The sequence below is a fragment of the Dermacentor andersoni genome, chromosome 1, assembly GCF_023375885.2.
Source record: "Dermacentor andersoni chromosome 1, qqDerAnde1_hic_scaffold, whole genome shotgun sequence".
NCBI classification, from domain to species: Eukaryota; Metazoa; Arthropoda; class Arachnida; order Ixodida; family Ixodidae; genus Dermacentor; species Dermacentor andersoni.
Window position 1 is genome coordinate 68582042 of NC_092814.1, and position 20661 is coordinate 68602702.

The window sequence follows — 20661 nt, forward strand, 5'->3', positions numbered from 1 at the left end:
AAGGCAGATAAAGCACACTAAACAAAGCCCCAAGAACAGCTGAATCCACAAGCACATCATCATCATCATCATCATCATCAGCTTAGTTACACCCACTGCAGGGCAAAGGCCTCTCCCATACTTCTCGAACAACCCCGGTCATGTACTAATTGTGGCCATGTCGTCCCTGCAAATTTCTTAATCGCATCCGCCCACCTAACTTTCTGCCGCCCCCTGCTACGCTTCCCTTGCCTTGGAATCCAGTCGGTAACCCTTAATGACCATCGGTTATCGTCCCTCCTCATTACATGTCCTGCCCATGCCCATTTCTTTTTCTTGATTTCAACTAAGGTGTCATTAACTCGCGTTTGTTCCCACACCCAATCTGCTCTTTTCTTATCCCTTAACGTTACACCCATCATTATTCTTTCCGTAGCTCGTTGCGTCGTCCTCAATTTAAGTAGAACTCTTTTCGTAAGCCTCCAGGTTTCTGCCCCGTACACGCGAGTACTGGTAATACACAGCTGTTATACATTTTTCTCTTGAGGGATAATGGTAACCTGCTGTTCATGATCTGAGAATGCCTGCCAAACGCACCCCAGCTCATTCTTATTCTTCCGATTATTTCAGTCTCATGATCCGGATCCGCGGTCACTACCTGCCCCAAGTAGATGTATTCCCTTACCACTTCCAGTACCTCGCTACCTATTGTAAACTGCTGTTCTCTTCCGAGACAGTTAAACATTACTTTAGTTTTCTGCAGATTAATTTTTAGAGCCACCCTTCTGCTTTGCCTCTCCAGGTCAGTGAGCATGCACTGCAATTGGTCCCCTGAGTTACTAAGCAAGGCAATATCATCAGCGAATCGCAAGTTACTAAGGTATTCTCCATTAACTTTTATCCCCAATTCTTCCCAATCCAGGTCTCTGAATATTTCCTGTAAACAGGCTGTGAATAGTATTTGAGATATCGTATCTCTCTGCCCGACGCCTTTCTTTATTTTGATTTTGTTGCTTTCTTTATGGAGGACTACGGTGGCTGTGGAGCCGCTATAGATATCTTTCAGTATTTTTACATACGGCTCATCTACACCCTGATTCCGTAATGCCTCCATGACTGCTGAGGTTTCGACAAAATCAAACGCTTTCTCGTGATCAATGAAAGCTATATATAAGGGTTCGTTATATTCCGAACATTTCTCTATCACCTGATTGATAGCGTGAATATGGTCTATTGTTGAGTAGCCTTTACGGAATCCTGCCTGGTCCTTTGGTTGACAGAAGTCTAAGGTGTTCCTGATTCTATTTGCGATTACCTTAGTAAATACTTTGTAAGCAACGGACAGTAAGCTGATCGGTCTACAGTTTTTCAAGTCTTTGGCGTCCCCTTTCTTATGGATTAGGATTATGTTAGCGTTCTTCCAAGATTCCGGTACGCTCGAGGTCATGAGGCATTGCGTATACAGGGTGGCCAGTTTTTCTAGAACAATCTGCCCACCATCCTTCAAAAAATCTGCTGTTACCTGATCCTCCCCAGCTGCCTTCCCCCTTTGCATAGCTCCCAAGGCTTTCTTTACGTCTTCCGGCGTTACTTGTGGGATTTCCACAAGCACAATGATCAGAAAAATCCAGGTACTACCCATCATTCCAATGGTGGCTGAATGATTGCAGTTCCAGAGTTCCCTTTAGTAATTATTGCAACTTTTAATTTATGCATAGAGCCAATATGCATACCTGTGCAACTGCACAACTACGCAAGGTAATTCTGGCATGCTAAATTATTGTCCACTTGCACTGATCGCGGGAACGAAGCGAGCAAGTGCATCATGACGTCGCGATGCGTTTCCCTCCCTCCCCCTTCTCTCTGTGGATACCGAAAACGAAACTGACTCGCACAAAACAATTGTGCCACGTCCTAAAGAACTCCCGAACATTAGTGGGCTTCTTCGATTTTCCACTTCTGGCTACCCGCGGGCTGCCAGAGCCAGCCAGAACGTCTTCGTTTTTCTCGGGTTGCTCCGCCCACCGCGCTACGCACTTCCGCCGGGCGTTCGTTTTGCTCGCGCTGGACGGTTCTGGCTACCCGCGGGCTGCCAGAACCTGCCAGGACGATTTTGGTCTGGCTGCTCTCTGGAAGTTCTCTGGCTAGCAGACGACTAAAATAGGCGATGGGCGCTCGCCGCCATCTTTACGGGGACTTCACGGATTGCAACGCGGGCGCTTGAGGACTTAAATTTACCTTGCTCAGCCAACTGTCTACGGTCATCTTCGGATTTCCTTACTTCTAGCGTTATCTTTTTAGGTGCTAACGCTCCGTTCCGCATCGCGAAGCGGCGTGATACGAGCCGTGGTGAACCGTTTGAAGCTTTTGTGTGTGTGTGTGTCCCCTGATTACTTCTTCGCGGCGGTGAACAACGCGCCGCGCTCTCATGCGTGCATGTTATCTGCATCGTGTCCCACGCAAGTTGTAGACGCTCATTCACACATTGCGGTACATTTTGGGTTCGTCTTTCTCTGGTGGCGTTCCTTTTCACATATTTCGCGTATGTATATCTCTCCTTTCTCTGCAGTTAGCGTAGGCTTTGCAGTTAGCCCGTGTTCACTCCGTCTCTCCGTCGTATGCTTAGGTGGCAGCTCGAAACTGATATGTGTTCGAACTGCAGGCCGTTGATCTAAGAATACACTGATTGCACTCGGTACATTGGCTTATTGCTCTCATGATTGCGGCCAATGTTGTTTTTCGTGTGAAACATTTCGCTGGTCACAGGCGACGTGCATTTTCACGCGCCAGCCGCGTCCCCAGCTCCTTAAATGAGAAGCACCATCAGCCACAACAAACTTTCTGAAATCGAAGCTCAAGCAGGTCGGCACGAAATTTATATGCGTATGAGACGTACCCGATAACCTGCTTTTTCATGTCTTGTGATGACACAACGCCAACTCATCAATGTCGCCGGTGGTCGACGTGATCGCTGCGAGCAGGGATCCTCCAGCTATCGCTTTCGAGTATACATTACGATTTCGCATCTTGTCATCCGCCTCGTCGGAGGCCATCTGTTGCGCTGCGCAAGGCGAGGTTGGCCGAGTACGCGTCCTGCGCCGAGTCGCACGAAATCGCGCGAAAGTGATTGTATTCCTGAATGCAACTATATATTTTCAATCTGGCAACGCATAAATGGGCTGACTACGCTGAGCGCGCGTCGGCCTCGACGGGCGCTGCCATGCTGGTAGCATGTTTACATTTGGCCAGCTGCACCGGCGTTCGATTTTGCAAACTTCGGGCAGATTCGGGTTGTCTTGGGATCCCAGCCCACGTGACTTCCTGTCAGAACCGGAACTAGCTGGCTGCCGTCTGGCTCCCAGCGGGCTGCCAGAACTCCGAAAATCGAAGAGGCCCACAAACACTCACCCCCCCCCCCCCCCCCGCATGCAGCAGCAGGCGTGCGTGTGCGTGTGTGTGTGTGTGTGTGTGTGTGTGTGTGTGTGTGTGTGTGTGTGTGTGTGTGTGTGTGTGTGTGTCTACGTGCGCGTGTGTGCGCGCGTGAGTGCATTTGCTTCATGAACTCGCGAAGCTTGCAAACGCCGGCAGCGCGACGGAAGTGTGTGCAGCTGTGCACGTTCTCCAACGTACGTCGCATACACCGTGTCTAGAACGCTGTGTCGTGGTGCACGGTATCTCTGAAAACCGACAGCGTTTACCAGTGCCAAATGCAAATGTTATCAGTCCGCTTGCGCAACGTGACTGAGGCGTAGTGGTTAGAATGCCGGGCACCGCAAGGTCGTTGAATAGATCCCGTGTATATAACCCTTTTTTCTTCTTCTTCAGTCATGCCGCGCCTGAAACCAAAGCGTGACGAACGAACGAAAGACTACGATCGGCCGGGATTCCTAGCTCATAACAGCTGTTAGAAAACAAAAATAAAAACAAACCTTGCTACGCACTTCAACTGCTTTTACTGTAACCCGGTTTAGTGACAGCGCGAGGCCCCGTTACGTACGCTCTCGGTTTCTCGGTCACGAGGGTCGGCAGTTCAAGTGTCGGAGGGCACATAAACAAGACCGTGAAGCCCAACGGCGCCGACTCCGCGAAGGCTAGAGATTATGCAAACGCTCTAGAAAAGGAATCGTCAGATGGAGATATCGCGCTCTTCGCATATGCTGGCTAGGTCGTAAAGGGCACTCGGCGTACACTCGCGCGCGTACTCTCAGAAAAATAAAACAACACACACACACACACACGCACGCACGCACGCACGCACGCACACGCACACACGCACACACACGCACGCACACACACGCACACACGCACACACACACACGCACATACACACGCACGCACACGCACGCACACTCATCGAACATAAAAGATGAGCGAGAGAACATATGGCTCTCAGCGGCCAGATCAAACGCAAACGCTTTATGCCACCCATGCTTCGGCCGTCGCGAGAAGGCGCCACGAATTCGAGGGCACACAAACACGACCGCTGCACCAAGGCGCACACAGACTTTAAAAATAATAATAATAATGATAAAGTGCTGCATATATTTGCACTACGATCTCACATTCACGACACCCTCAAAGTGAGAAAGAACGAAAGAAAAAAATTCACCGACGTTTATGATACTCCCTAATGCGAAAGCTGAGAGCAGCTCTATACGTGTTTTCATTGCGCGACATATTGAGGTAAAGAATTTGAAAGAGACATGTATGTAGCAGAGTCGGCGATCGTGGAAAACCTGATCTGCGGGTCAAGCGCGTCGGCTTTCATACATGCCTCATCGAAGGTTTTAGTGTAATCGCTGACGCCGCGTGGCTTCCAGACAGTACAATTCGCGTCGCGCATACAATCAGATTACAAAACAATCGCAAACCATGGCAATCGAAACAAGCGCGAGCGAGAGCTGACGCGAGCAGACGATAGTACGAAAGGAGCGATCCGGCTGAGACCAGTTACGAGTACGCCTCGAGCGGTTGGGCGGGTCCGCATGACACCAATTTCCCGCGCGCATGTCACTGAAGGGGCTACTCTCATTGGTATCCGCTGGTCGCCGGTCGCGTCTTTCATGTACGGCTCCGCGTTCGCCCTTTCATCTTTCGCTCTGCTCGTTCGCTCGGTTACGCCGCCGACGCTCGCCGCAGGAACGGGCGCCTCAGAAAAAGCTTCAGCCCGGCCCCAACTCCGACAGCGCCTATTCAAGTACACGTAAAACGCAAAAATGCGTTTGTGAGATAACTCCCAGGGCCCATTTTAATGAAATTTGCGGCATTTGAGTCAAAAAGTAAATTCTAGTGACTGTTGAATGTGGAATTTTGATTTATGGCTTTAATTTTTTACAAGGATCTTTATATAATTGTGTGTTTAAAGAATGGAAGCCCGAAGTTAACAAATTTTACCCTCTGCACCAACAACAGATATCGCTGTCCTGTCGATTGCATCCATCAGAACATCCAAAGCGGAAAATTTTGATCTAATAATTTATGTCGTACGTGCATTTGTTACGTTTACAAAGGTCTTGCAAAAGTGCTACTCACGTATTAGTGGTGTACTTGAGAACCACGTATAATAAATCAATGTTGTCCGCTTTAGATGCAATTTACAGAATTGCGATATCGTTTTTCAGAGTTACAGTTAAAGAGCTGTAAACTTCATAGTTTCGTTCTCTGAAGATTTGCTATTTTTGACAATTTTTATGAAATAAAATAAATAAGAACAAAATAAAAATCTATATAAGAAATAGAAACAAAGAAATCCGCTTGCAATAGTCACTAGAGTTCAACTTTTTCTTTTAAATGCAACAAACCTCATCTAAACGAGAGATGTCTGCAAGTAACCACTATTTATGCAGCCATAAGGGCTGTCACCAAAAAGTCCGCCGTGGTGTCTTTAGTGACTATGGAGTTGCCCTGCTAAACACGAGGTCGCGGATTCCATTCCTGGTCACGTCGGTCGCATTTCGATGGGGGCGAAATGCAAAAACTCTCGAGTACTGTGCATTGGATGCACGTGATAGAACCACTGGTAATGGATCTCCTATGTGCAGTAAATGTGGTGAGACGCTGACGGTAAATTCATGTTTTAGTAGAGTGCAAGATGGTCAAAATTAACTCGGAGTCCCACACTACGGCGTGCCTCATAATCGGATCGTGGTTTTGGTAAGCAAAGCCCAGGAATTTAATTAATTTTGTCACTGGCGCACATTATTGTAAGATTTGCGGGAGCTATACGGGAATGCTCTATTGCTTGTGCAAGTTGCTCATCACGGCTGAACACCGAGGAAAAAGTCACCGTCCAAGCACTCCGTACAGACGGTTAACCAGCAAAGCTGAAACGTGCGGCCCCAGTGTTTATCACTGGGTTAATCCCGAAGGTTCACTAAACGACGGCTTGGTAGGCTGCCGGATCCTCGGCACGCAATTGCTGCTTGCGCACGGCAGAACGAGCCTGTTCTTGTCGCCGAGCTGCAGCATTGGCACGGCGTAGGCGAGCTCGTTCCCGGTTCTGCTCGCGGCGTTGCTGATCGAAAGGTGCCTCCTCCTAAGGAGTACGTATGACGCGTGGCCTACCCATTTCGGAGCCGGAAAGAAACTACTGCGCGCGCGCTAGGCTGCGACGAAAGCAACGACATCACTACTGGCGCAGCCAATCGCGCACCTCTATTTTTTTTTTGCGCATGCGCATGGGGTTGCGCCGGAGGAGTTTTCGGCGTACATGCGACAGACGGACGAATCGGCTAGCCATATACGGCTTCGCTGTAATAGCGTCGCGAACGAGAAACGCAAAATGCGAACTGCTACGAATTTGCATGCAACGAGCGACGCTTCTATACACCTTCCCCGATTAAAACTACAATGAGAAGTGCAGTACGCGAGGGCGAGGAAATTATGCCCCGGCACGTGCTGCCATCTCTTACACTAGGAGGGCGTATCGAGTATCCCTTCCTGCTACCCTTTTTGCCCTTTGTTACGAAGGCGCTAGACGTGCCGTTGTAAATTTATTGCATAGCTACGCTTCTATGCTCAGAGAGATGGTGGCTGACGCTCACCGCCTGTAACTGCAACAGCTGCATCGCATCAGAGGCCCTCCAAAACGCACGGCTAGAGGTATAACCACCGCATGGAATACATGTACCGCAGTAAGTTCGCGGCTTTCAATTGCGAAAGCAGCACTCGGAAGCGCTTCTCTGGGAAGCAATCAATGCGGCTTGGGAAACCGCCGTCGTGCTCGCTGCGGCAACTCGTTCACTCTCTGCCCCCGCTGCTAAAGTATGCGAACGGAGCTCTTTTAGCGGCATAATGACATCGTGAGTTATCGAAATCTGAACTTTCGGGTGTTAGCAAAACGGGAATTGTTTAGCAGCTGCAGATCGCTGCTTGATATGCGAAGTGGCACGCACGCTGAAATATCCCTCTTCCTCCATCTGCCCGAGCGAGCTTTGTAATTACGGTAGAAAAGTAGGGGCAAGTCAAGAATGCAGAGGCGAGTGTCTCACAAAGGGAACATGCATACATGCGCCTGCGAATCCCCTCATCTATAGTTACCCACTGCTTCCTTATATTTGTATCCATATATTTGTCTCGGCCTTGCTCCGGTGCTTCCTTGTGGTGAAACTCCTCGTTCTGGTTTGGTAATCTTGGGATCAATCGGACCATTCCATTCATGGTACAGCAATTCGGCAACCCACGCACAACAGGCTTGTGTACGTGGGTTTGCGAGCAGGTATTTCGGACAGAAGATTGGGAAAATACAAAAGACCCGTTTGTGCTGTGACCTGTCTTCTCCTCCACACCTGGATATTATGATAATTAGTGCGTTTGGTGCGTGACCGCGGCATGCTCACTGCATGCTCTACACGCCGGTGGAACTTGTAAGGGAACTACATTTGAAGTTACCTTGCGATGGGGCTCATGAGCGGTTAGATTTGTTGCCACTGTGCCATGTGATCGTAAATCAGCGATTCGGTCGGCCGTGCGAAAATCATATTCTATCTTTTGGTTTGTATTATGTCGAACAGATTCCATTCTATCCTCTGGTTTGTCTTTAGCGCAGTCACTCCCGAGGCATGACTGTGGCGCTATTTCCAGTAAACGAGACGCAAACTTGCGTTTTTGGTTTCGACACAGCGATATACCACAGAACGTTGCGGTACGCTAGTACCAATCGACGCACGGCTAATCGACCTGCACAGACGGTCATTTGCAACAACCCTAATGTGAAAGTGACTTATACTGTCGCGAGCAGTCTATGCGCTCTTTCCAGTCGTCACACCAGAACCATTCTGCAGCACAAATATCCGTAATAAATTGAGACAACCAATCATATAACTCACTGGGGATATGGGGAATATTAATATGGGTTGAGCAATGCCGCCTAGAGCCACCATGTTCGGTGACGTCAGGTTAGTGAGACCACCAGGAAAGTGTTGGAAAACGGCAGATGCATAAACGGTACAGCATTTACCCACAGATCTTGGCCAACTGGATACTCATACTAAGCATCGAGGTTTTTATGCACAGTTGGCCCCACATTCAACTACACACAAGCTACACTGATGAAACTTTACGCACGGAAAAAGATGGAAATAAAAAGCATCGCCTTGGAGCAAGTGGGGAATGACGTGACGTGGCAGCCTGCCTGCTCGCAATAACCTTAATAAAGTAGAAAATTGCTACGAAGCCTCGTCGCCACTTCTAAGTAATATCACGATGTTAAAATACATAAATATATAAAAACGAACTGTAACGAAAACTTGGCCATGCACTACTGCTTGTTTTCGACGATGACGCCAGTGCTTTCTCATGGACGACGAGGACATGAAATCTCGGTAATTGATTTTATGCCGTCTCTGTCGCTTATACAAAGCGTACCGCTAAACTAAACGTTTCCGTCACCTCAACTCGGGACCATACCCTCCGCATCCTCACACACGGCCCAAGCCGTCAAGGTATCACTCCTTCCGACAGGCACTCACAGGCACGAGACACATTGCCCAATTTCCTCTCTTGGCAAAGCCAGATTCTCCGCACTTTCTCACGCATCTGTAAGTAGGGAACTTGCGCATCGCTGGGTTTACAGCATTTAGGGCACCTAAGCAAGGCTGAAACACAGGTGCAGCAGCCCTGTTATACTCCTGCCCAGTCGCAATGATCAATATGCGGTATTCGTGCAGGCTGGCGCGAGACTACGGCGATATATCCTATAGTAGAGTCGATATGTAATGGGCGCCGAATATATTTACTATCGATGGTAAACCGATGCCATCACAGGTACGTCTTTAATCTTGACTCTCGATTTATGTAACCCCGTAATCATAACTACGGGGACCAGTGGCTCCGCCAGTGAAATTTTTTAGAAAAGCCCACCCGAAATGCTTGGAAATTCAGACTGACAACCTGTAACTGACGAATGCACTTCGATGTTTGCATTGACAAATGTGAACTGCAGTGTTCGGTTCAGGTTACATACCAAGGTACAGAGGAAATTTGTTTTTGTTTTTTAAAGAACGCCTCGTCCGCATACTTTTCATAACAGGTGTACATCAATAATTCCTGATGATAGTGACAAAAGTCTCAATATGTATAGTTACAACCGATAACGTTAATAACCACCTCCTGAGCACTGCGTATTCCCAAATCTTTCGAACGGAAAAAATAATCAAGTGAATAAATAATAATAACTGGAATGGTGGTCTGTGTCACGGGGCAATGTCAACGTCGTGTGTGAAAGATGAACATCGACGTCTTTCTACTTCCACGTGGAGCTTTCCGCCTAAACGACCTCGCAACGCTTTCGAAATCAAGATCGATAACACGCATACGGGCCAGCCTATTGGAAATGAACAGCAATGGACCTATTCGCTGGCCAGCTAACCCACGTTGTCTTAATCATAAAATTTTGCAATAACGAGTATTAGTCCTAACATGCCACGACAGATGTGTTCGAGTTCTATTTTCTGAGTATTATCAATGTATGCAATGGCACGCCAGGAGCAATTACAAAAGTGAGAACTTAGAAAAGGCACCTATCACTTTTTGACGTAACCCTTCATAGGTATTCTTGTATTCTTGAATTAGTTCTGTTCTCTCCTAAAATGAGCCGTTTTCTTGCTTGCTTGTATTCTTGGCAGTATGAATACATTGCGTTCTTGCGATTTTCATGAAACGTGCCCCATTAGTTCCATTTTTCTTTTTTCCTTCGAGTTGATGTGGTCTCACTTGTTCCGAGAAGATCGGCCTGTATAAGCAACGAGAGGTCTGCACTAGTGTAAATATAAGTAAAAAGAACAAGCCACAACCTCGTGCTATCATGGGCAGCAATATGAATGGTTATCCTACCGAGCCTCAGAGTGCTCTTTGGCATAGCGACACAATGGGCAACGGCACAAACCCTGAAAATATGTTATTGTCCTAACACATCACACTATATATGCTTGACAAAGTAAAAAAAAGAAATCAGACAGGTAAGTTTCCTCGGTCGAAGGATGTTCGAATCAGCTTGGCAGAACCCAGCCCACTCTCGGAAGCGGATCGATAAAACTCGTCAGTAAAAATTGAAATTTACTACCACATCTTCTCGAAGAGGGCGAAATCCTGCGATACTAACGCACTGCTACACTGCGATGCGTTGTATAACACAAAATTAAACATATTCAGTGCCTCGATCCAGTGCGTGCTGCTCACACTGCACCTCTTTGACTCAGTGCCCGCCGGTCTACGTGTGCATTTGCTCTTATCCTGTCACGTGACTCTTGCCACAATACGACTTGGCCGGTGCACTGGTAAATTTGCCACTACGAGTTTTACATAGACCGAAAATTACGTCTGCTAGAGATCATACTATACCTATACAATACAATAGACACTCCTGGTTCCAGGTCAAACATCTATTGCTGGTATTACCGTCACACTGTATCGATTCTTCCGTGGGCGTCAGCGTAAAGTGCTTTCTTCTGCGTCGCTCGTTAAATTTTGGCGAATATGCGATGAAAGAAAAGTATGCTTTAAAAAAAAAAGAGGCTAGGTGCCATGCTGAGCAGGCGCTGCATCATCAACTCGTTGGAAGCATGCATGCGCTCACGGAACGATGAGGAAACTATACCACGGCTCATCATAACAAACGTTATGCCAATGAGGATAGAAGGGATAGACACACACCACAAGATCACATGTGGCCCAAGCGCAAGTGATACTCTTTGAGCGTATTGTAACCTCAGAAACCTTGGCCCCGTCCGTGCTGTGTAATGTCGGGAGAAATCTGGTTTTGCTAGTGAACGCTTCTTTCGCGCTTGATAACAGTGGCTCTCTTGAGTCTTAATTTAGTGTCTGCGTCTCTCAGTTCCACAAGAAGTGCGCTTTACCCCGAATTGTCCCCCAGCAAGGCCTGTTTAATGTCTTACTAATTGAGTAAAGCTTAAGCCCGAAAACTACACGATCGGAGCTCAGCTGCCTGTGCGGGGCATCTTGTGAACGCAAGAACGGCCGCATTGTTTCACTATGTCAGCTTCTTTTGTGCAACTAGCATTTGCATGCGATGCGAATTAGCGCGTGCTTATTGTCTCTCAGAAAAAGGAGAAAACTTTGGCCTTGGCCTCAATAGGCTATAAGGGTGGAAATTTGGCACGAGACAGGACTCCACAGTCCCTACACCGCACGAGGGTGTGAAGCGGAATGGTGGCGGCTCGAGTGAAGGCGTTTCAACCAAAGTATTGCAATTAAAGTATATCATAGTATACAAAAGAGAAAAATAAAGCATGTGCGCGCGCATCTTGTTACTTTTGCACAGAGTTTCTTCCATGTGAACAAGTAGTATACAACAGTTCTTTGTCGGTTATTAAACGAAGAATAAACAACGATACAATTTGCGGCCGAAGTGGTCGACACGAGTATACGATGACAACGTGACAAATATGAGGGAGTTCATAAACCTATAGGAGATGCTACACGTACAGAGACAGTTGCCAATGCGCGACTGAAACCAGCTGCACCCGCAATACTGCTAGCCGCCGATGCTTACATGTATACTATTTACCGACGCGTATGCAACTCTCTCGCACCAAACAGTCACGTGAGTCCTTTTCAGTGTTGTGTACCGTCGCAGACAAGTAAAATGCAATCAGTGGAGTGCGTGGCCGCTGACTGGCCGAACACACACGCACGCACAGGGAAGATGCCTGAACCGCAGGCATTGCCCCCTTGCCTACGACGGTGACTGACAGACGGCGCAGGTTGGCCGTCATATACGCGCTATTCGCTGTTCGCATTTCATCTGTCCTAGTGTATAAATGTAACTGCCATGTCAGTCGAGAGTTTTTACATATGACAGGCACTGCGTCTAAAACTTACAGCACACATCGTCAGCCGGCGCGTGCTAAATCAAGCGTTGCAGAGTACTAACTATAGAACGCAGCGACACATTTCTCTTATTTTTCGATGTCGCACTCAGCGGTCCGATTTCCTTTATTAATAAAGTAGTACATTGGGTGATAAAGCTTGCAGCAATCATATATTTTTGTTTCTTCTTTAAAAACGCACAGTCTCTTTTCACACAGCTTCTACTCATTTCTTTTATTGTCGCGTACAGGACATAGGATTAGCGCTTCTTTTTTCTCTCGCACATTTTTGCGTGCTAATCTGTTGCAATGGTCCCCGTGCGATAGCTTATTTTGCTCTTTGATTACTGTGCAGTGCAATGAATTATAGCTACACTCTGTGTAAATATTTAGAACGTATTTTATTTTTGAATGATTGTATTTCAGAGGCCCCAATGTGCTGTCTTTAAAAAATATTAGATCTTTTGGATCTGTAACATGATCAGAAAATTGCCTCATCGTCAATTTCCTGTAAAGTCATTTCGTCGTGCTACAACTTTCCAGTGGCAAGGCACAGAAGCATTACCGCTACCACAAACGCGTCGGCAGGCCGTTACTAAACTCCGCCATAATATAATTCCAAAGGCGGGGTCGTTGACGCACCCCGGTCGCCTTTCGGCTTCGCCCAAACCGCTGTGAACAGTAAAAGACAACAGATGGCTGCGCCTGGTCGTTTCTCCATACCTGAAACAGTGCAACTAATTATACAGAAGTAAAGTAGCCGAGACTCACTTTTGGCAGCTTCCAAGTTCCAGATCTTGACTGTTCCCGATGTGGACCCCGCGCACACCATCTCCTCGGCTGGACAGAACTTGACACATTCGACCGCCGTCGTATGTCCAGTCAAGCTCTGCGTAGGTGAGACAAAGTTGCGCAACCTTGAGCATCTAGCGCAGGGACGCCAAGACGAATGCGAGACGCATGTCGTACATATATAGTGCATTCAGTTCAGCGCACTTTACGCCTCATTTTCCACGGCATATAACAACGCCCAAAAAGTGCACAGCCTCGCCCCAAAAGAAGCAAGATCGAGAACACGAAGCAGCTAAAGAACAGTGCAGACCTCGCCGTCCGCTGTAGCTTTTTCTGTCTTCGATTCATGCGGCGGACAGAAATGCAGGCAATGGTGCGGCACAGCAGTATGACTAAACGGGATCCGAGCTCTCGCATATATGCGCCAGGCAACAATGCGCGCAGAAGGTTTCGTTCAAGGGTGCTTCGACCGCGGCACGAAGACATCTCATGCATGTAAAATAAAGATGAATGGGACAAGCAGGCGACACGCAGAGGCAGCCAAAGCGTGGTGCGTTCACTTTGTGAGCTTGACTTTGAATATGCGCGACTTGTGCGACACAAGACGATTCCGTGAGGTAGACGCAATGGGCAGTGCGCGTCGTCCTTACTGTCTCTGTGCTGCCTTCACAAGTAGCGCGTATTCGAAGATGATTTCGCACCGACCGACCTTGTGTTCACAGCTGCTTATGAACTTGCCTCGCGTATACTCTCCCTTTCTTTTCTTTTCTTTGTTTTTTTTGTGCGTGCGCGTAAAGCGATGCTCAGCGTATGGAACGCCATGCCTGGTTCCAACAAAACAGGTTACGTGGAATAAAAAGCTAACTTGGCGTAGTTGGTCCATTGCAGGCGAGGAAACAGCGCAGAGAACATGGAAATAAAGAAGTGAGACACGTAAGCACTATCGATTGAGCGCTTATTCGCGTGCAGACAGAAAATCATATAGAGCTTATAACACGAGATAATTTGAGATAAATATGTCCTTGATTATTACTTGGAATACTGACAACCGGAGCGGTAATGAATATGATCAGTGTTTACATTCAAACAATCAAGGTTAACCTTCGTCAACGAAGCCCAGAAAACGGGTGAACGTTCGAAAAGGCTGCAACAAGAAATCAACTCGGAGGCGGGCAAGGTAATAAAGGCAAAAGCCGCGCTCACAGGTTCGATATAATGGGCGGATTAGGCAAACAACCTAATCTCCTCTCCATGGTGCTTGACCCTTCGCTGAGCAGCATCCACGAGACATGGGAAAAGGCATTCTGCATCCGTCCATTAGTGAAGGCATCGCGCGCCCACACTTCAATGACGACGCCGGTTGCATAGTTGCTACGGCCATTAATATGATTAAGAGTGCGCGTGCGTAGAATATAGCGTGATCCAGCACCGAGACAGTGATGTACTGCCAAGCATATCTGTAGACGAGTGAATTGATTGTGAAAATTAAAACGCGAAGGCGCGCAAGATTTAAACGACGGCCATCAACAGCGATCTGCCCTCGCGCGAGCGATGCATGTATACTGCGAAATGTTGCAATTTCGCGGCCCCGTTTCGTCAAACAACGAAATCGCACCAATTCAGGCGTGTTAAATTTTGCGCTTTTCTCGCCTGAAGCAGCCCGATTCCTTAAAATTTCGCCAAGTTCGCGAAAATTCAGGGCTCTCGGGAAAACAAGAAGTTGTTGTAATTGTGTCGCGGATGGCGCGCGAGCATCATTCCTCGTTCCTGTGTTGCTGCCGCCAACAGGACGGAATGACTGCGCGCGAAAAAAAGCGACCCCAGCAAGGAAGTTTGGTTCCGCACGACAGAACCACACGGGGTGGCACGACATAAGCGTACGCGCCTCCTCAGCTCCACGCCGATCTGCACGCTCCACAGCGCACTGTGACGCCATCGTACGTATATTTACAGTATGGGGACAACGAAGCTGACACACACCGGTTTAGCACTCGCACGCAACAAACACAAGAACAAATTGATACAGTCTCCGAACGGTACGTAGATTTCTTATTTCTGATGTTCGGTAACAGTGTTGCGCGCGCTACGGCAAGATCAGTGATTGTAGAGTCTCAGCGAGGGAACGGAACGGTAATCGTCTATACCTTTCGAAGATGATCGTGCTCGTTATGACGAATGGGCTCCCTGGAAGCACCATATAGAAGCACCGTGTTCTCAAACACATTCGCGGATGGCGCATTAGACTGTCCAATTACCGATCCGTGTTTCGCCGTGACCATACCTACTCCCATTTCTTCACAGCAACTTGTCGGTTGGAATTGGGTGCCATAGCGCACTACTTTCCGCTGTCCAAACGCGCCGTTGGGCAAAGCGGGCTAAGCCGCGAGGCGCCAGAGTTGCCCGTTTCGGGCTTGCACGACAGCGATTTAGCCAGCGTGCTTCGCGGTGCCGAGTGCACGGAAAGCCAAAAAGACAAAAAGAAAAGAAAAAGCAACGCGGCGGGTAGAGCGCCGACAGTCGCGCTCAGGAAACCTCGCAGGGACAGGCCGCATTGCGTCACGCCGGATTTCTGCGACATTGCGAGCACATGTGCGCTTCTCGGTGCTTGCTGATGCGGCGAAGCTCGCCATCGCATCCAGGAAGCTTACGCCACGGATGACTCTCCGCCAGGGCTCTGCGGCTATATGATGATGATGATGACGCACGGCACACTCGCCCAACGACGGCAAAGTCCGGCAAACGCAACGGCCGAGTGCACAAGAAGTGAATGCTAATGAAAACCTCTAATATCGTGCGCAAAAAACCGGCCTTCAAGGCAATGCTTATACGAACAGAACATTCCTGTGGTAGATGTCATATCATACGTAATATACGTGGGTACCCGACGAACAGTAATATATTATATACAGGGTGTCCCAGCGAACTTTAGCCAGAGTTTGCATATTTTTAAGTGCCACGTAGCTGGACAGAGCCAGGGTAATGTTGTTTGCCGTCGCTTGGAGATACTCAGATTTTTTTTTTTTTTGCATTCCGCCTAATTAGAGTCTTAATTAATGAATCAACTTCTCAAACATTATAGTTAGACGAAAAGCGTCAATGAGAAAATTGCAGAGCGACATGAAAAACTCCCGATACAGCATTCTGTCGCTCAATACGTGCTACATAAAACGTGTTTTTCCGAGCCTGAAAGAGGACCCCGAATACACGCAAACTGCCTCGAGCAGCCAGTCGCGCCGCAATTTTGCGTGCATTTGCGGGCTGCTTTCACGCTCGGAAAATCACGTTTACGTAGCACGTATTGAGCAACAGAAAGCTGTATCGGGGGTTTTTCACGTCGCTCTACAATTTTCTCATTGACACTTTTGTGTAATTGTAATATCTGAGAAGTTGATTCATTAATTAATACTAATTATGTATTTAGTCGGAATGCAAAAAAAAATATAATCCGAGTATCTCCAAGCCACGGCAAACAACATTACCTTGGTTCTGTCCAGTTACGTGGCATTTGAATATTTTTGAAGTTTGGCTAAAGTTACGTGGGACACCTTGTATATAAAAGCGGGGGAGGGGCAGCAATGAAAACAAGCGCTACGAAAAAGGATGGCGTCATTCTCGTTTTTATCGACGACGCAGCATGTTATGCTAGTCGCTTCCGTCATAGAATGCAAGTGCCCTCACCCATGAAACCAAATGAACTCTTCAAACTGACCGAACACTAGGTTATCGCAAGCAAGGGCGCTAAAACACAAGCAACCGACAAATTAAACATGGCGAAAGACTGCGATACACAACGAGGAACACAACCCATATTGCGTTACGAGAAACATGCACCTCAGTATTGTGTGACACCATCATGAGTGGCATAGAAAAGCAAGCATCAAGAAACCTACAGTCTTGGTCAAAAGTTCCCATGCCACAGCATGCGCGAACACGTTGACTTCGTGCCCTGTAGCGGGGCTTGTATTCGTCTGTAAGAGTTGCAGTGTTCTGAAGGGGGTCTCACCACACACAGCTTCCGAGTCCCAAAATTACCTCAGGAGCCCCGCCACCCACCCCAAGATGCATAGGTGTTCACGCGGGCTGTAGCCAGGGAACTTTACCAAGAGGGCATGCATACATTTGACTCATGGTTATCACTCGTGAACCAAATGGAAATCGCTCATGCAAGACTGCCGACCAAATCTGTCGCCTCCTGAGCCATCATGAGTGGTCCAAAAGTTCCCTGCTGCTTTCTAATTAAAGCTTGGGTTGAACTTTACCACATAAACATACGATGTCCAAGAACATTGTTTCAAGCTAAAAGAAAATGGACACTTATTTCTTAGGATGCGGTATTCCGCCACCATTGCCCTTTCGCGTCGGAAGTTTTGCAGCAGTAAGAAAATACGTCCCGGCTATACGCGAAACCACATGCGAAGCACAAGCGAGCCGATGCGACTGACCCAAAAGAAAGTCACCGCCGCTGGTTGGACAGCAACGGAAACAGAAGCAGTCACATCGTCGTATAGCTCACGCAGCATATCATGTAAATCATTGTGTATACGCGTTCACAGGTACCACACCGAGGCGGAAAGACGTAGCACTTTAGATAAGTCTTTTTAGTCTTTTTACTGCGCCAAGCTGCCAGGAGTTTGATAACTGCCAAAACGTGAGACCCTTCCGGATTCCTCCACTCGTGCAGTCACGGAAAACGTAACGGAGACGCTGCGGTGCTGACGCAGCTAACCGCCGCAGTGGTGCGGCAGAGCTTCCGCGATGCGATCAGCCCTTTCGGAGAACGCAGGCGAGAATAGCTCCCCCCGAGCTTCGTGCGACAACTGTTGTGCCGCGCTGGGTAGCGTTACGCGCCTTCTTCGCCTCGCAACATTCCGCCCATTCCGCAAGAGAAACGGATGAGGCCAGGTAACACTTCAGGTGCATTTGACTATGTTGAGTACTTCAATCCCGTCCACCTAAGCCTAAATGTGTAAGCGGGTTGTGTTTCCTTTCTTTGCAGACGCGGGAATCGAAAACTTGACATAGCGTTCAGCGAAATCATTTCTCTTTGTTACTAATGAAGTACCCGCCTACGAAATAACGAAATAACTGATTAGCTAATGAACTCGATCTAATATATAAATTAAATTATGGGGTATAACGTACCGAGAATGAACAGTGGGTTATGAGGGACGCCGTAGTTGGAAGAGGGCTCCGGATTAACTATGACTACCTCTCCTTCAACGTGGACCGAAAGCAAGGTACGCGAGCATTTGTGCATTTCGCCATCGAAATACAGCCGCTGCGGCCGGGATACTACGTGATGCTACTTGGTGTTCGTTCATATGTTCTGCTAATATACGTTTCGTTATGAAACACCATATTCTCTTCCTTTTTGCTGCCAATCCTTTGCAATAGCCTTTCTGTGATGGGTCCCACACTATATACTCGCGGACAACTTTCCGTGGCTATGAAGGGAAAGCTACGGGGCGGAACTTCGGCACATGTGTTAGTGCGCCAAGTAAGGCGCCAGCGTTTGACAGTGCTTTTGGTTGCTCGCAAGTGATGCTAAATCGACGCAGCTTCCACGTGCGACGGTTTCGCGTTTGCCCAGGCGCGGAATGGAAAGGCCGCAAAATAAGCAAACTTTTACATTCAGTGGTGTGTTTTGTCTTGTTTAACTGCTGCTAATAAGGTGTTTTCTCTTCCCCAGCTTAAACTAACGTGGATGAAAACACGGGACTCTTCAGAAGCGCTCTCACTTGTGCGCGTTTTGCCTCCGTAGCTTTCCCTTCCCTACAGGAAGTTGTCCCCGAGTATAGCCTATAATCGGTTAAATGGTCACAGGCGTTGTTACACATCTGTTTTTATCCAAAGAAAGGAAAAAATATAAATTATTATTATTATTATTATTATTATTATTATTATTATTATTATTGAAGGTGTGTCTTCTTCGATCTTTCAGTGATATTTCTGCGTCTCGAAAATTGCTCTGAGCCGTCACAGGTGTAACCCCAAAGCAGTGGCCGACTGCTTGCTTTTTGTGTAACTCAACTGCTTCACTTAAAAGTGGCGCAACGCAACTATCAATCACTCCAGAGGAACCGACTATATATGGATCAAGCAGACATGTTGTTTATGCAAAACAATTTAACTTGAGTTAAGCGGCTAAAATCGCAGATATCAAGAGCAGTTGCCGACCAACGACCAACGTTAAGGCACTATATGGATAAGGAAGCAACGGCACCTATATAGCTTTTTTTTTTTTTCTCCCCACCAAATTTTGAAAAAGTGCCTGTGGCAGATAGCACAATTGTAACCCTAGATCTAAATTATTCGATGAGGCAGCCACAACTTCTAAGATAAATTAATATGCTAAATTCAATAATTAACAGAATTGCGCTAACTAACGTTCTAATTAATCAGCTTGCGGCACATATTTCAATTTACGAATTGTAGCTAGTGAGTTTGCAAGACATCGATTTGGAACGAATTCTGAGGATGGCACCGGTTTCGAGATATATGCGACGTCAAACTTGCGGTAAAAATGCACTGTTCTTCCACTTACATCTGTTAAGAAAACGCTGTTTCATGCATTGAAGCACAAAAGTAATTAGAAAGCCAATGCATTTAGTCGGACACATTGAAAATTAATACCTCGAAACTAGTATAGTCCTGAGAATTCATTCCAAGTGAATACGTCTTGCGAACTCACTGGCTACAATTCGTGAATTTAAGTATATGCAGTAACGTAATTAATGAAAACATAATTGGTGTTCTCATGTGAATTATTCAATTAGGTATTTTGATTTCTCGTAGAAGGAACAGCCGTCTGATCGAGTAATTAAGCCCAAGGGTTAAGATCGGCAATATTTTAAATTCTCGGTGCAGCTGAAAAAAGATAAATCAATAAAAAGGAAAGCTAGTATTGCAGTAGCATTGGCCGAGACTCGTGTAAGATGTGAATACATAATAAAAGAACGCGCGCAGCTGGTGCACTGTTTGTTAGCTCGGTGTGTAGCAGTCGTAACTTGAAGCACAGGAAACACTGAAAGCACACTGAAAGGACGCCACTTGTACTACATGCGGCCGGCGCTGCTTTGGTTTAGCGCATGTGTATAGTATACTTTCATTGACGCCACACACTCGCGTGCAAGTCACGACGGCGTTCCGTGCAGTCATCCACGCCTCATGAAGCCAGTGCATGCTGTGAAAGGGATGTCCAAAGACCGACCTCCACGAAGAGAAGTTCGTGCGGCAAGAGATCTTGCGCGGCGAGGCGCCGCTGAATATACTCGCCGCGCCACATTTCATGGTGCAGCCGCGAGACACCGCGCCACGAAAGCCCGCGCACTGAGCAAGCGAAAAGCTCACTCCGCTCACTTTCGTGTAACGCCCGCACGAAAGGTTAGAAAGCGGTCTTTTGCGCCTTCGAAACTGTATCACTGCGGAAAAGAAAATAAAGGTTGCGGCCGCAATCAAGCCCACGACCCGTCGGTACGACAAACTCGAAAGCGCGTGAAAAATATATGCGCGAGGCAAACGCGCTCCATCCGCGTGTCGCGTCAGTTTTCGTACATTTCGCACG

General features: G+C 47.5%; 1 protein-coding gene across 5 annotated transcripts in view; it reads right to left on the reverse strand.

Moving 5' to 3' along the window:
• kat80 (katanin p80) overlaps nt 1-20661 on the reverse strand; it is a 222001-nt gene that overhangs the window by 106209 nt on the left and 95131 nt on the right. For all 5 annotated transcript variants that reach the window (XM_050191552.3, XM_055061586.2, XM_055061584.2 and 2 more), the window contains exon 3: nt 13077-13194. In XM_050191552.3, the coding sequence (XP_050047509.1) occupies nt 13077-13194 (118 nt within the window). The remainder of the gene's footprint in view (nt 1-13076; nt 13195-20661) is intronic.